Genomic DNA, 16,183 nt, shown 5'->3' with positions numbered 1-16,183 from the left:
CGATAAAGTTGTATGGTGTGGATTATTCCGATACGTTTCTACGATAAAGTTGTATGGTGTGGATTATTCCGATACGTTTCTACGATAAAGTTGTATGGTGTGGATTATTCCGATACGTTTCTACGATAAAGTTGTATGGTGTGGATTATTCCGATACGTTTCTACGATAAAGTTGTATGGTGTGGATTATTTCCATACATCTCTACGATAAAGTTGGCAGGTACGTGGTGTTGTTCACATTTATCTCGTAATTCCTTACAACAGTATATAAAATAATCCGCCTTTCCTGGTAGCACGACTTAACTTTCACGATAATTAACTGCAACAGTATTTAAAAAAATGTGCCTTGCCTTATCAACACAGCTTAACTGCCACGATAATAAAACTAATTTTTTAAAAATCGACCTTCCCTTATCAACACAGCATAACTACCACGATAATAAAACAGTATTTTTTTATTTAAAAAATCACCATTCCCTTGTCAACAAAGTTTAACTCCCACTATAATAAAACAGTATTTTAGAAAATCCGCCTTCCCTTATCAACACAGCTTAACTACCACGTAATAAAACAGTATTTTAGTAAATCCGCCTTCCCTTATCAACACTGCTTAACTACCACGACAATAAAACAGTCTTTTAAAAGAATCCGCCTTCCCTTATCAACACTGCTTAACTATCACGATAATAAAACAGTATTTTAAAAAGAATCTGCCTTCCCTTATCAACACTGCTTAACTATCACGATAATAAAACAGTATTTTAAAAGAATCCGCCTCCCCTTATAAACATAGATTAACTACCACGATAATAAAACAGTATTTCAAAAGAATCCGCCTTCCCTTATCAACACTGCTTAACTACCACGATAATAAAACAAAATTTTAAAAGAATCCGCCTTCCCTTATCAACACTGCTTAACTATCACGATAATAAAACAGTATTTTAAAAAGAATCTGCCTTCCCTTATCAACACTGCGTAACTATCGCGATAATAAAACAGTACTTTAAAAGAATCCGCCTCCCCTTATCAACATATATTAACTACCACGATAATAAAACAGTATTTTAAAAGAATCCGCCTCCCCTTATAAACATAGATTAACTACCACGATAATAAAACAGTATTTCAAAAGAATCCGCCTTCCCTTATCAACACTGCTTAACTACCACGATAATAAAACAAAATTTTAAAAGAATCCGCCTTCCCTTATCAACACTGCTTAACTATCACGATAATAAAACAGTATTTTAAAAAGAATCTGCCTTCCCTTATCAACACTGCGTAACTATCGCGATAATAAAACAGTACTTTAAAAGAATCCGCCTCCCCTTATCAACATATATTAACTACCACGATAATAAAACAGTATTTTAAAAGAATCCGCCTCCCCTTATAAACATAGATTAACTACCACGATAATAAAACAGTATTTCAAAAGAATCCGCCTTCCCTTATCAACACTGCTTAACTACCACGATAATAAAACAGTATTTTAAAAGAACCCGCCTTCCCTTATCAACACTGCTTAACTAGCACGATAATAAAACAGTATTTTAAAAGAATCCGCCTTCCCTTATCAACACAGATTAACTACAACGATAATAGAACAGTATTTTAAAAGAATCCGCCTTCCCTTAATAACACTGCTTAACTATCACCATAATAAAACAGTATTTTAAAAGAATCCGCCTTCCCTTAATAACAATGCTTAACTAGCACGATAATAAAACAGTATTTTAAAAGAATCCGCCTTCCCTTATCAACACTGCTTAACTACCACGATAATAAAACAGTATTTTAAAAGAATCCGCCTTCCCTTAATAACACTGCTTAACTATCACCATAATAAAACAGTATTTTAAAAGAATCCGCATTCCCTTATCAACACTGCTTAACTACCACGGCAATAAAACAGTATTTTAAAAAGAATCTGCCTTCCCTTATCAACACTGCTTAACTATCACCATAATAAAACAGTATTTTAAAAGAATCCGCATTCCCTTATCAACACTGCTTAACTACCACGGCAATAAAACAGTATTTTAAAAAGAATCCGCCTTCCCTTATCAACACAGCTTAACTATCACCATAATAAAACAGTATTTTAAAAAGAATCTACCTTCACTTATCAACACTGCGTAACTATCACGATAATAAAACAGTATTTTAAAAAGAATCTGCCTTCCCTTGTCAACACTGCGTAACTATCACGATAATAAAACAGTACTTTAAAAGAATCTGCCTCCCCTTATCAGCATATATTACCTACCACGATAATAAAACAGTATTTTAAAAGAATCCGCCTTCCCTTATCAACAATGCTTAACTACCACGATAATAAAACAGTATTTTAAAAGAATCCGCCTTCCCTTAATAACACTGCTTAACTATCACGATAATAAAACAGTATTTTAAAAGAATCCGCATTCCCTTATCAACACTGCTTAATTATCACTATAATAAAACAGTATTTTAAAAAGAATCTGCCTTCCCTTATCAACACTGCTTAACTATCACCATAATAAAACAGTTTTTTAGAAGAATCCGCCTCTCCTTATCAACATAGATTAACTACCACGATAATAAAACAGTATTTTAAAAGAATCTGCCTTCCCTTATCAACACTGCTTAACTATCACCATAATAAAACAGTATTTGAAAAGAATCCGCATTCCCTTATCAACACTGCTTAACTATCACGATAATAAAGCAGTATTTTAAAAGAATCCGCATTCCCTTATCAACACTGCTTAACTAGTAACTGCCACGATAATAAAACAGTATTTTAAAAGAATCTGCCTTCCCTTATCAACACTGCTTAACTACCACGATAACAAAACAGTATTTTAAAATCCGCCTTCTCTTATCCACATAGCTTAAATTTCACGATAATTAATTACAGCTGCTGTTTGTGTGTGACTCGAATTTCTCATTATTTTCTTATAAAACTTTTACATCAAAAATTAAAATAAAACAGTCACAACTTTCATCCCTTTAATACAATATCTTTTCTTAGAATCCTACCACTGCATTCATAATTATTTAAATCCGACACCACGACATTCCGTTCAAGAGGCAATACAACTCTGTACGGTTATACACTGTGATATTTGACGGAGTGTACAGTCTCTATATTGCGCCTCCATTTTTCATCCCAAGAGATTTCAGTATACTATAAACTTGTTGAAGATTCCTCGGAAACTGAAGTATTTTTCTTATTACCGGAAACTGAAACGGTGACATCAGCATTTTCAGACTGGTTCTTCGTTTTATGTCCAGCAGCAATGATGAACACCACAAAACATGCTAATCCTGAGACTAGATACATTGTGCCCGCCATTATGAAAGGATAAATGTAGGATCCAAGAGCATCAAGAAGAAAACCTAAACGAAAATTTATTAAATAAATTTGCAGTTTAATTATCATTAAAAAATGTAGTAAGCCCCCAAACTTTGAGCCAGACAAATATCGTTTTCTCTTGTATAACTCCAGCACAAATAAAGGCTTACAGCCAAACAAAGGCCGCGGACAGAAAAAATTCTCCAGGAGACCCCGATGAATTACAAATTGTAACGGCGGTAGACCCCCTGACCGTTGTGGACCCCCGGAATTTAGTCCTAGTTGTCCTACCCTGCTCTGAACCAAACCTGACTGCATGCGTTTATTCGTTCAACTTAAAATTTCCAAATATATCCCATCTTTCAAATCATTACGCAACATCAGATCTAAATCGAGACTGTTCGCATTTAAATGCGCGTTATGCACTGATAAACAGATATTATTCGCATTGCCTTGCCTATTTTCATCAAGTAACTCGTTCCATTGCAGTATTTCCCCAAGGAATTCATTTCATTACCGTATTCCGTAAGTAATGAATTTCTTTGACTCAGGTAATGGATTCGCTTGATGTATTTCATCAAGTAACTCTTTTCATTGCAGTAATTCCACAAGCAATGCATCATAATCTCTGTACTTCGTCATGTAACGCATTTCGTTCCCGTACTTAGTCAAAATAATGCATTTCATTACCCTACTTCGTCAAGTACTCGTTTCATTTTCGTACTTCGTCAAGTACGCATTTCGTTCCCGTACTTCGTCAAGTACGCATTTCATTCCCGTACTTCGTCAAGTACGCATTTCGTTCCCGTTCTTCGTCAAGTACGCATTTCGTTCCCGTTCTTCGCCAAGTATGCATTTCGTTGCCGTACTTGTCAAGTACTCGTTTCGTTGCCATACTTCGTCAAGTACTCATTTCGTTCCCGTTCTTCGTCAAGTACGCATTTCGTTCCCGAACGTCGTCATGTAATGCATTTCATTGCCATAATTCGTCAAAATCATGCATTTCATGACCCTACTTCGTCAAGTACGCATTTTGCCTTCCTTCGTCAAGTAAAGCACTGATTTGCAAAGACTCTCAATATATCATTGTTTTTAACATGACATTTGTATCAATTCATACTCGATGCATGTCCTGCAGCTTCGGTAATTGTACAAATAATAATGTTTAACTTTCCAAAGTTATTATCCAAGATATCTAGAATTAATTAAATGCAGTATTTCGGTAAGTAATGCCATACGTATTTCTATTCAATTTTTTGCAAACGGCATTCAACTCGTTGCGTAATTATGTCTGCGAATGGCTAGGTGGAAGTTTGGTAGAATCATTTTTCAACTCTGTTTGACTATCAACTACTTCAAAAAGCATTCTATGGTTGAATTATAATCTGATTTTGACTGTGATACCTCATGCAAACAGCAGATGTCGCTAGCGGTCCAAGTATTTTAATGAATTTTCCCAAGTACACTTACAGTAGTAGTGAAGTGGGCCACCCTAGGGACAATGGGAATTACCATTAAAAACACCCCTGGGCCACTCTGGGGACTATGTAAATTTAACATGGAGAAAAACCCTGGGCCACTCTAGGGACAATGGGAATTTAACATGGGGAATAGGGTTTGGGCTTGTCTAGGGACAATGGGAATTTAACATGGGGAATAGAGTTTGGGCTTGTCTAGGGACAAGGGGAATTTAACATGGGAGGAAAAAAAACTACTTTAGGGACAAGCGGAATTTAACATGGGATTTTTTTAAAATAAAAAAAAAATGTGCTAGGCAATTGAAAGTCATTCTCTTTTCGAGAAATATGGGTGACCCTGAAAAGGGCCTTTGGGTTTATGTTAATGTATCCATTAACATAAAGGGCATCTGCGGCATCTTCTTGTCCTCAAGCTGCGTCTTACTCGAGGGCCATAAATCAGTGTCCTCTTGAGGCAACCTTGTCTTTCTACGTACACTCTTCGTATCCACAGACTGGTGTCTGACTTGTCGACAACGGTCCACTTGGACCGGACATACATGAGCATGTCCGTCCTAAACATCAGTGAAGACACAAGGGTGGATGATTCGACTGTGGTCCACATCTTGAAGCGACGAGAACAGGTGAATCAACGCAGTGAACTGCGCTTATTTATAGGTAGAGGAAGGATTGAAACGGATTGAGTTCATTCACCAATCCGAACACGCGTTACAAAATTCAGTCAGCCCGCATCCAATCCGAAGAGAGCAGTCTGTGATGTCACGTGGTCTATATAGATTCGCTAGCGCTTGTGTACAGTCAATCTATGTAACAGTGATTCAACATGACGGAAACTCAGAAAACGATTCACTGGTGCACCAGCAGGGGAGACTGCCCAAGGGAACCCGGACTTACTTTCAGAAGAGGTAAATTGGGATTTTGTGGATTTTCTTACCTCGCAAGAATTTGTTCCAGAACCTTCGTTACCTTCTTCATTACCGCAAGTGGAGAATTTTAGACAGAGACAGAAAGAAGAATTGGAGAAATTTATACAACGACAAAAGGAAGCGGAACAAGCTTTTCTCCTACAGCTTCAGCAAGAAGAAGAGGTAAGAAAAATACAACAGCAACAACAGCAAGAAGAAGTAGCAGCAAAGAAACAAGAGGGTGAAAATCAAACGGTCACGGTACTGTTGGACATTTTAGCGGAGTTAAGAAGTCTGAAACAAATGTATCAGACTTCTTTATTACGACCAAAGAGAATACGACCTTCCCGAGCTAAACACGTTAACCCTGTGACTAAGCCTACCGTACCACCCTTAGTGATTTCAACCAAATCATCATCATCATCAACATTACGCAGTCCAGAAGTAGGCCTTGGCCGTGGCAAAGGCTTAAGGCAGTTAAAGTTGATTGCTTAAACTCACCCCTACACCAAAAAGGCCCTTTTCAGGGCCAGCCCACATTTCTCGAAAAGAGATAGCCTTTCAATTTGCCAATAACTCAACAACAAAAAAAAACCCAGCCCATTTTACCCCTTATAGTACGTGTCTTTGTATGAGTGCGTGAGTGTAGCTTCTTATTTTAAAATCAAAGCTCAAAGACACTTACCTTATATAATTAATTTATTCTTTTATCCATTCTTACAATCCAATTCACAATTCACAACAGAACACTTTAATATAAAGTTCATTGACTTCTTCTGTCTCCTTATTTAGTCTCTCTGTTTTTTGAATTTCTTCACCGTCTTTTCCTCTTCTTTCTCCTCATTTTCTTCCCTTCTTCTTTTCTTCTCCTGTTTCTTTTTCTTTGCCTCTTGTAAACAGAATTGTCTTCTTTCTTCCTCTTCTTCCTCTGAAGAATCCCTCTCTTCCTCTGAAGAATCCCTCTCTTCTTCTGAAGAATCCCTCTTTTCTTCTGACTCCTGTTGTTTCTTTATTGGGCAATCTGGAGACCAATGTCCTTTTTCTTGACAATAATAACAGGTATCTTGACTTTTGTCTTTTCTAGCCCCATTTTTTCTTTTTTGACGGTCTGGACACTCTGAAGACCAATGCCCTTTCTTCTGACAGATATAGCAAGTATCTTGACTTTTATCTCGAAAGGAAGGAGAGTAGTCCGTGGGCTGGTCTGAAGAGAATTTTCTAATGACCCCTCGCAAAGCTCTGATGAAACGTTCGATTTGGTTAGTCTCTTCCATCGTTGTGCTCGGTTTGAGAGTGAAATGAATAGTGAAAGGACAAGACACACACCCTTTTATATACGCTGGTCTGCCATGACTATAAATTAGTCCATAGTGTTTAAACTTGAGTCATTTGACGTTTTGCACTCAAGATGAAACGATCCTATTCATTTGAGAAGAAAGAAGAAGAAAGTAAGAGGCAGAAACGTGATCTATCGCCTCGTACCAGGGCTGAAATCTTGGCACAAATTCATGCCAGTGATTTTGAAGAGGACATGAGTGAACCAGAATCCGAACCCTCTAAACCAAGTTCACCACCCTTAGTCAACCCTGAAAAATACTATTCCATTCGACAGACGGAAAAGCGCTCCTCTTACAAATACACAGTGAAGTTTAAAGATTTCAAGGCTGAAGTGCCGTTAGAGAAAGCAGAAGTGTTTATCACTGGGGTGTGGGATTCTTTGCTCACCACACTCAAGCGACAATGTCAACCCAAAGAAGACGATCGCTTGAGACTATCCATACAACACGACGGTTTGAAATCCCCTGTTTGGATCGAGTTTAGCACCCCTGCAGAATTGACCGCTTCCAAAGTCATGGACAAGATTCAACACGTACAACAATCTAATGACCAGTTTGACATCACCGATGGAAAAGCCACACTGGACATGACCCACGTCTCTCCTCCTCAAGGGACTGGACGCAAAAAGATGTTATTGGTGGACGACCTTCGCAACACCAAAACAAGTCTCGTCCGAATTAACAACCCTCAAGACCAGATGTGTTTAGCCCGAGCCATAGTGGTGGGACGAACCTATGCCAACAAGAACGACACGGCAGAATGGAAAAGAACCTGGGAGAACATTCGAAAATCGAACCGAGCCAAACAACGAAACGAAGCAGAACTCCTGTTACAACAAGCCGGACTGTCCAAAGACACACCCTGTGACATTCCTGAGATGCAAAAATTGCAAGATGCCCTAGCTCAACGATACACCTTGAAAGTGCACCTTCAAGAAATGCGTGGGCCTTTGTTGTTTCGAGGCCAAGATTTTAAGGACGGAAAATACATTCACCTTTATCATCACGATGACCATTTCGATACCATTACCAGTATCATTGCATTCCTGGGATACAGATATTACTGTGAGAAATGTGATTATGGTTTTAATAATCGAGAGCAACACAAGCATTGTGGATGGAAATGCTCAGGATGTTTGGCCTCTCCACCCTGTCTGAGCGAAGAACCAGTGCATTGTCCAGCTTGTCTGCGCACGTTTGTCAGCCCTACCTGTTACCAACAACATTTGAAGACGCAAGGTTCACAGAAGAAATGTGCTTGTCAACTGCTGAGATTGTGCCCTACGTGTGGACAAGGCATACTTACCAATAATGCCAAGGCACACGTATGTCGAGGAAAGAAAAAATGTCACATTTGTCACCACATCGTGGACTTGGAACACCAATGCTACGTGCAAAAATACCAACCCCCACCAGAGAAAGAGGACGGTCACAAGAAGAAAGGCAATTTCATCTTTTTCGATTTCGAATGCATGCAAGAGACTGGCATTCACATTCCTAATTTCTGCGTGGCTAATCGAGCGTGCGAGAAGTGCATTCAAGAACCTATCTTCAGTCATTGCCCTCACTGCAGCAAGATTCCCGGAGGACATGAAAAAATCTTTCGGGGACCGAACACGTTAGCCGATTTTGCCCAATGCGTCTTAGACCCCATCGACAAGACGTGGAGCCAAGAGGACATCGAACGTTACGGAGATTGTCATCGTCATGCCACGGTGATGGCTCACAATTTCTCCGGATACGATGGACAGTTTCTTCTCAGATACTATACGGAACAAGGCACCGAGCGTCCTAAAGTGACTTTGAACGGAGCCAAAATCATTTTCATGCAAGTGGGACAAGTACAGTTTAAAGATTCGATGAGCTATTTGGCCATGCCTTTGAGCCGAATGTCTAAAACGTTTGGAATGACAGAAATGGCTAAAGGGTACTTTCCACACTTTTTCAATACGGAAGCCAATCAACACGCCGTTCTACCCCATTTACCTGAGGCTCACTATTACGACCCCGACAACATGCGTACCGAACAACGAGAAGCTTTCTACGCTTGGTACCAGGCTCACGCCTCGGACCCTTTCGACTTTCAGGAAGAAATGCTAAAGTATTGTCGTTCCGACGTGGACATTTTACGGCGTTGCTGTGGAAAATTTCGAGAACTGTTCATGGAACACGGAGGGGTCGATCCTTTGAAAGAAGCTTGCACCATTGCCAAAGCGTGTTCCTTAGTGTATCGACAACGATTCATGCCTGAAAACACCGTAGCTGTCATCAGCCCTCAAACAACCCACTATGTCAAACGTCAATACTCGGTCAAAGCCCTACGTTGGTTACATTACTTGTGCGACAAGGAAGACAAGTGGATTCAGCATGCTCGCAACGGAGGGGGTGAAAAGACCATCGGAACGTATTCGGTCGATGGCTGGGACTTAGAAAACCCCAAGATCGTGTACGAGTTTAACGGTTGCTTATTTCACGGATGTCCCGTCTGTTACCTTGACCGTGGCACTAAAAATCAGTTTTTGCAACGAACCATGGAAGACTTGTACCAGGACACTTGTCAGCGACGCCTAAAGTTAGAACAGCAAGGATACCAAGTGGTGGAAATGTGGGAACACGAGTACGATCACCGTATGAAAACCGATCCCGAGTTTAAACGTGCCGTGGAAAGTTACAAGCTGATGGACCCCCTAAACCCGAGGGATAGTTTGTACGGAGGAAGGACCAATGCCACCTGTTTGCTGTACCAAGCCGACGAAGAGAAAGGAGAAGAAATCAAATACTTGGACGTGTGTTCGCTGTATCCCTACGTGTGCAAATATTGTCGCTTTCCTGTAGGGCACCCGCAATTGTTGACGGAACACATCGACCTGAAAAACATTCGACAATACGAAGGCTTGATCAAGTGCAAAGTTTTGCCTCCCACGGACTTGTACCATCCCGTCTTACCTCACCATTGTCAAGGCAAACTGATGTTTCCCTTGTCCCGTACTTGCGCCGAAACGTGCAACCAAGACCAACCTTGTCAGCACACCCAGGAAGAACGGGCCTTGACGGGAACCTGGGTCAGCGTAGAATTGTTCAAAGCTCTGGACATGGGATACCAACTGTTAGAAGTGTACGAAATTTGCCACTTTCCCAAGACACAACAATACCACAAGGGTGACCCCAGTCAGAAAGGCATTTTCGCTGACTACGTGGATGCCTTTTTGAAACTGAAGCAAGAAGCCAGCGGCTATCCTTCCTGGTGTCACACTCCCGAAGACCAAATACAATTCAAAGAGAAATACTATGAACAAGAAGGCATCTCTTTAGACCACATCGAGAAAAACGAAGGCAGGCGATCGTTTGCCAAAGTGATGTTAAATTGCTTGTGGGGTAAAATGGCACAACGCCCGTGTTTACCCAAGACGGAATATTTGACAGAACCTTCCCGCTACTTCCAGATGATTCGCGACAAAACCAAATACATGAAACACGTGGACGTCGTTCGAGAGAATTTGATCTTGGTCAATTACGAAGAAGATCTGGACTTTGTACAAGACGACCCTTTTGGAAATGTCATCATTGCGGCTTACGTGACGGCCCATGCTCGCTTAAAATTGTACGAAGCTTTAGAACTGTTAGGGGAACGCGTCCTGTACTTTGACACGGACAGTTGCATTTACATCCATCACCCGAGTCAACATCACCCTAACATCGAAGGAGACCGTTTAGGAGCCTGGACAGACGAGCATCCCGACGACAAGATTCTAAGTTTCGTCAGTGGCGGTCCCAAAAATGACGGCTACGAATACCTGGACCCACAAGGAGAAGTGCACACGACGTGCAAAGTGAAAGGACTGACTCTGAATTATCGTACCAGTCGTGTGGTGAACTTTGGGGTATTGAAAGAAGCCTTGCAATCGGGAGAGGATGCAAACTTTAAAGTGACCACCTATCAACCGAACAAGATTGTACGTTTACCCACTCACCACATCGTCAGTCGGCCCTTGGAAAAAGTCTATCAAATCGTGTACCAGAAGCGAGTTCGACTTCCCAATCATTTCACCTTACCGTATGGACACGTCGGTATTGGTCTGTATATAAAAAGGAACCCTAGGCAAGATCGATAGTTCATTGTGACTACCAAGACCAAGCGAACAAGATGAATACTTTGAAAGAGACATCGTTCCAGTTTGGGGATTGTAAAAAAGTTGTATCTTCCTCTAGTGTGACTAATATTGGATGGATAAGACCCATGCATTGCGACGGAAAATTCCGGAGGGAAACTGCGATTGTCCATGTGGTTACCATTGTAATTGCGTAACGGAGTTTGCAGACGAGTGCGATTGTGAGCCTTGCGATGGGAACGATGCTGTACGCTGTGACCTTAGCGATGCCGTAAAGCATCATGGGAACTTTGTTCTCACTACCCCTATCATGGAAAGTGATGCTGTGCGTGTCAAACCTGTGGGATGCGAAAGTGATGCCGCTCGTCCTCTTGGACATTTTACTGGGTTTCGTTTTAAAGGGGAATGTTCACCTTCACGTCTATCCCCCTACGGATGTCATTAAGGCCCTGAGCAAACTCCTGTTCATGTCACCCAACCCTCATCGAAACGAACCTGTGAAAGACGAATATTCGTTTCCTGTGCGTTTGTCGGAATACTGTGACTTTGAAAATCGTCTTCAATCGTTCAAAGGAAAATGGCCTAAGTATCTGGGAGGACCGACCCCCGAAGAATTAGCCAGAGCCGGATTTTTCTACTTGGGCGAAGGAGATAAAGTCAAGTGCTTCAGTTGCGGTGTGTCACTTCACCACTGGGAACCGCAAGATTCGGCCTACGTAGAACATGCTCGATGGTCACCGAATTGTCATTACTTACCCTTAGTGGGACCGAGACACTGAAGTAACTTACCATAATCTGTTCATGGATACTTTACACGAGAACATTCGTGCTTTGCCTGTGGAGTTGAGAGAACGCATTTACCGAGAGCTGGTCAAAATACAAGTGAAACGTAAAGAACAATTGCATCCGTTACGTCACCGGTGTTTGAACCACTGGTACTTGAATGCTATACAAGGAATGATTGAGTTGAAACTGTTCCATTGGACAAACATTGGTCAACGACCTCCTGGTTATAAAAAGAATTGGTTTGGTATTGACGATTCTATCTACTACATTGTAAACGTACTCGATCCAATTCCAGAGGAAGAGTTAACGAATTACCAACATCTTTCACGCAATGTCAATTTGGTGAAAGAGGAAACTTCTGAACGAATTTTAATGTGTAGATTAGTGATGAAACGATTTAGATTCGACAATGAATTAAAACCATGTCTGTGCAAACAGTACATTTCTTGTGTCAGACAAAAGGGGATTTAGTATGACCTATTCATGGATACTTTGCTAGAGAACATTCGTGCCTTGCCTGAGTTGAGAGAACGCATTTACCGAGAACTGATCAAAATACAAGTGAAACGCAAACTCAAAGTTATTGAACCGTTTTTAAATTATGCTCTGTTTCAAAGTACAAGAACGTAAAGAACAATTGCATCCGTTACGTCACCAGATCTTTAACCACTGGTACCTGAATGGTATAAGAAAACTGATTCGTAAGAAATTGTTTCAATGGTCAGACATTGTTCAAAACTTTGAGGTCGCTAATGATCGACATGTTCATAATTATGGTTACTTCGAGATTCACCTAGTCCAACGCATTGAGGAAGACAAGTTAAAGGATTACCAACATTTGTTACGTGGAATCTATTAACGGAACAGGGAACTTCTAAACGAACTCTGACGTTTCGGTTACAGTATGCAAGATTTAGATTCCCTACTGAAGAACGAAGATCTCTGGCTAGAAAGTACGTATATTGCATCCGAAAAAAAGAGAATATAAAAACAGGCTGCCATGCCACGGCTTATGTCACATGTCATTGAACAGATACCGTGGAAGGAACTCAATGACCATATTCAAACCGTGGATCATTACCATCGATTATTACAAGAACTGTATCCATTCAATTTGGGGCGACAAGTGGTGTGTCTTAGTGACTTGTTTTCTAGGATTTCGTTTACCAGCCGATTCTTTGTGGACTCTTTACGATCAGTACTTACCACCTCAATGGCCTTAAATGGTCACGAAAAACTCCTTTTGCTCAAAGCCTTGCGTTTTCATCTGGATACTTCTCGACCTCAACAGGAAAAAAAGATTCGTCAACTTTTAGCTACCCAAGACGTGTATGACGATGTGTGTGTAGCTTGTGACTTACATCCCCATTGGACAGATGTCCGTGCCTGGAAAGAATGGGATTTTGAGGCTTGGACCCAAGAAGTGGCCCAGTATGCACGAGAGTTGTTCAAGGAAAAAAGTTACTTTTCAACCCGTGTTAGTGACGGTGCCAGAAGAACCCGTCACCCAGGACGGGACTGTCGTGGACAGGCCTGAAAGACCCTTTCGGGAGGACACTTGTGTGACCTTACCCCCTACCACAGAACTGGTTAGAACATTACCCAAAACATGTTGTACAGACACTTGTGTTTATTCCACGTTAATGGTTATCATGTGCCTTTTATCCTTGTACTTAAGCCTTTGGCTTTTATGTATTTTTGTCTTTCGTATTCATGTTTGAAACATTCAATAAACGTGTTCTGAAAAAAGTATATAAACTCTTGTCTTGTTTGTTTTCGTGTCACAAGTGACATTTCTCACACTATGGCTGCCTCTGCTGTCTCTGCTCCCTCTTCCTCTACTGTCAAAGTCATCGACGAACACTTAGATCGTGCCAGTTGGGAGGCTTTGTATCTTCGCCATCCTTTTAACATGCTCATTGCTGGACCTAGCGGTTCAGGCAAAACCGAATTCGTCAAACGTTTGATCGAACATAAACATCATTTGATCGATCGGCCACCTCAGCGGATCGTGTGGTGTTACAAAGAGTGGCAATCAGCGTACAGCCTCTTGCGAGAAAGTCAAGGCGATTCCATCGTGTTTGTGGAAGGCATTCCTAAAGAAGACGACGGCATCGTCTCTGACTCCCGTCAAACCCATTTGGTCATTTTCGACGACATGTTAGGAGAAGACGAAGAAGAAATTAAACTGTGGTTCACGCGCAAAGGGCATCACCGTAATGCCAGTGTCGTTTACATCACCCAAAATTTGTTTCAACAAAGTAAAGCCCATCGCACCATCAGTCTCAATGCGCATTACGTGGTCTTGTTTAAAAGCCCTCGAGATAAATCGCAAGTGCAAGTCTTAGCCAAACAGTTAGGAACGCCTTGGCTGACTCAGGCGTACGACGATGCCACTCAAACTCCACACGCCTATTTACTCGTCGATTTGAAACCTACGACCCCCGAGGATTTGCGATTTCGTACCCACTTGTTTCACCACTGGTGCCAAGACGGAGGGCCTGTCCTGTACACGTCTCCGTCCTCGACTTAATTTCACTCCACATAAAAAAAATCTATAAAAACCTCAGACCCTTTTTCGTCTGTCTCACACAACGTCAACATGACGTCCCTTCAGTCGCATCTTCCCGTCAAATTGATTCGTGCCTTGTATGGCATCAGTCGAGAAAAAAATCCACAAATACGAGCTCGTGTCTTAGAAGCTAGTCTCAAAGAAGTCTTACGATGGTTCACGGTGACGGCACGTCAAATACTCCAAGGAATCATTCAGATTCCTCATCAAACCAAACGCTTTTTCGATCGAAACAAAGTCGCTTTGGTCCAACTGGCCGATCCCCGCATCGACACTCAAACCAAAAAACAAATCATTTTGAAACCTGGAGGGAGCGGTACTCTAGGAGGGGTCATCATTCGCTCTCTCTTAAGATGGGATCCTAATGCCCCCAAAGTTATACCCAAGAAAAAAGTCCAACGAAGCCCCAAGAAGAAAAAGAAAAAGACCAGGTCCCCAAGGAGAACTTCTCCAGTGGCGGGACCCTCCTCTGACCAGACACCACCCCGGAAAAAGAAAAGAAGCCCCCAGAAAAAGAAACAGAGAAAAAGTCCCCAGAAAAAGAAAAGTCCACAGAAGAAAACTAGTCGCAAGAGAGGCACTTCGGCCAGGACGCAACTTTACACTCGCAAACCAGTGACTGCGTCTCCGGCATCCTCACGTTCATCCACTTCTCCGTTGATGACACCAAGAACTGAAGAGTACTTGGAGACGTTGATCACACCAAGAACTTCTCCGTTGATGACCCCAAAAAGAACTTCCCCAGTGGCAGGACCCTCCAATTTAGTGGCAGTGGCTGCTGCTCACAAAGTACCTTCTCCCAAAATCAAAGTCCAAGAAAGATCGGGCATGTTACAAAGTTTACTGGATTTGTCCAAGCAAGAACTGGCTCGGTTTAGTCCGTTGCCTACCCCTGCACGACGTGTCATGCCTGTCTTCAAATTGATACGACGTAAAGACAATCAGTGGCGACGCGTTCCAGTATAAAAAAGGCCTGTGACCAAGTCGGGGTATCAGTGTTTTTTGGTGCTCCTGAAGACTCAAAGATGTCACCCTCCAGAAAACCCCAAGGAAAGAAAAGGAAAGGACTACCACCACGTTTAGTCAAACAGGGGGACATGTTATCTGTCCTGTCCAAAGCTTCTCCACCTCTACGAAAAAACTCATTCAATCGGCCTCCAAAGAGGTCATCGATACCGTGTGCGAATGTTGTTTGAACGTCTTGAAAGGCACGATCCCTTTGTCCAAACACCAGAAACAATGCTTAGGCAAACATCGTCACGTTCTTCGCCAAATGGTTCAAAAGAAAATTCCCATTCGTCAAAAAAAGAAGATGTTGGTCCAACGTGGAGGCATTTTACCCCTCTTGTTAGGTCCCATACTGAAAGGAGTCTTGGGAACCATGTTGGGAGGACTGGTGGGAGCAAGATAAAAAGGCCTCGGAAGTCCCAAGATCTCAGAATCGACCCCTGACAACCCCATGGAAGGACGAAAACTGGCTTTAGTGCCTTACAAACGATGGATGGAATACCATCGGTGGCAAGAACAACGCACCCCGCATTTACCTCCCAATCCCAATTTGAGCGAGATGTCCCAGTTACAACACGAACTGCAGTCCTTGACGGATCGCCAAGATTTGTCCGAAACAGAAAAATCGCAAAAGTACGGTCAACT

At 41.7% G+C, this 16,183-nt stretch overlaps 1 protein-coding gene across 7 annotated transcripts in view; it reads right to left on the bottom strand.

Annotated features, from left to right (window-relative positions):
- LOC149793023 (monocarboxylate transporter 9-like) overlaps positions 1-16,183 on the bottom strand; it is a 110,703-nt gene that overhangs the window by 22,160 nt on the left and 72,360 nt on the right. For 5 of the 7 annotated variants that reach the window (XM_089966899.1, XM_089966897.1, XM_089966902.1 and 2 more), the window contains one exon: positions 2,984-3,387. The exons of the other annotated variants lie outside the window; for them this stretch is intronic. In XM_089966899.1, coding sequence (XP_089823025.1) covers positions 3,176-3,387 — 212 coding nt within the window. In that variant the 3' untranslated portion in view covers positions 2,984-3,175. Of the gene's footprint in view, positions 1-2,983; positions 3,388-16,183 lie in introns of those variants that run through there. 7 annotated transcript variants of the gene reach the window in all.

The sequence above is a fragment of the Sinohyriopsis cumingii genome, chromosome 8 (genome assembly GCF_028554795.1).
Source record: "Sinohyriopsis cumingii isolate HCF-2022 chromosome 8, ASM2855479v2, whole genome shotgun sequence".
Lineage (NCBI taxonomy): Eukaryota > Metazoa > Mollusca > Bivalvia > Unionida > Unionidae > Sinohyriopsis > Sinohyriopsis cumingii.
This window is presented reverse-complemented; position numbering and strand designations above follow the sequence as displayed.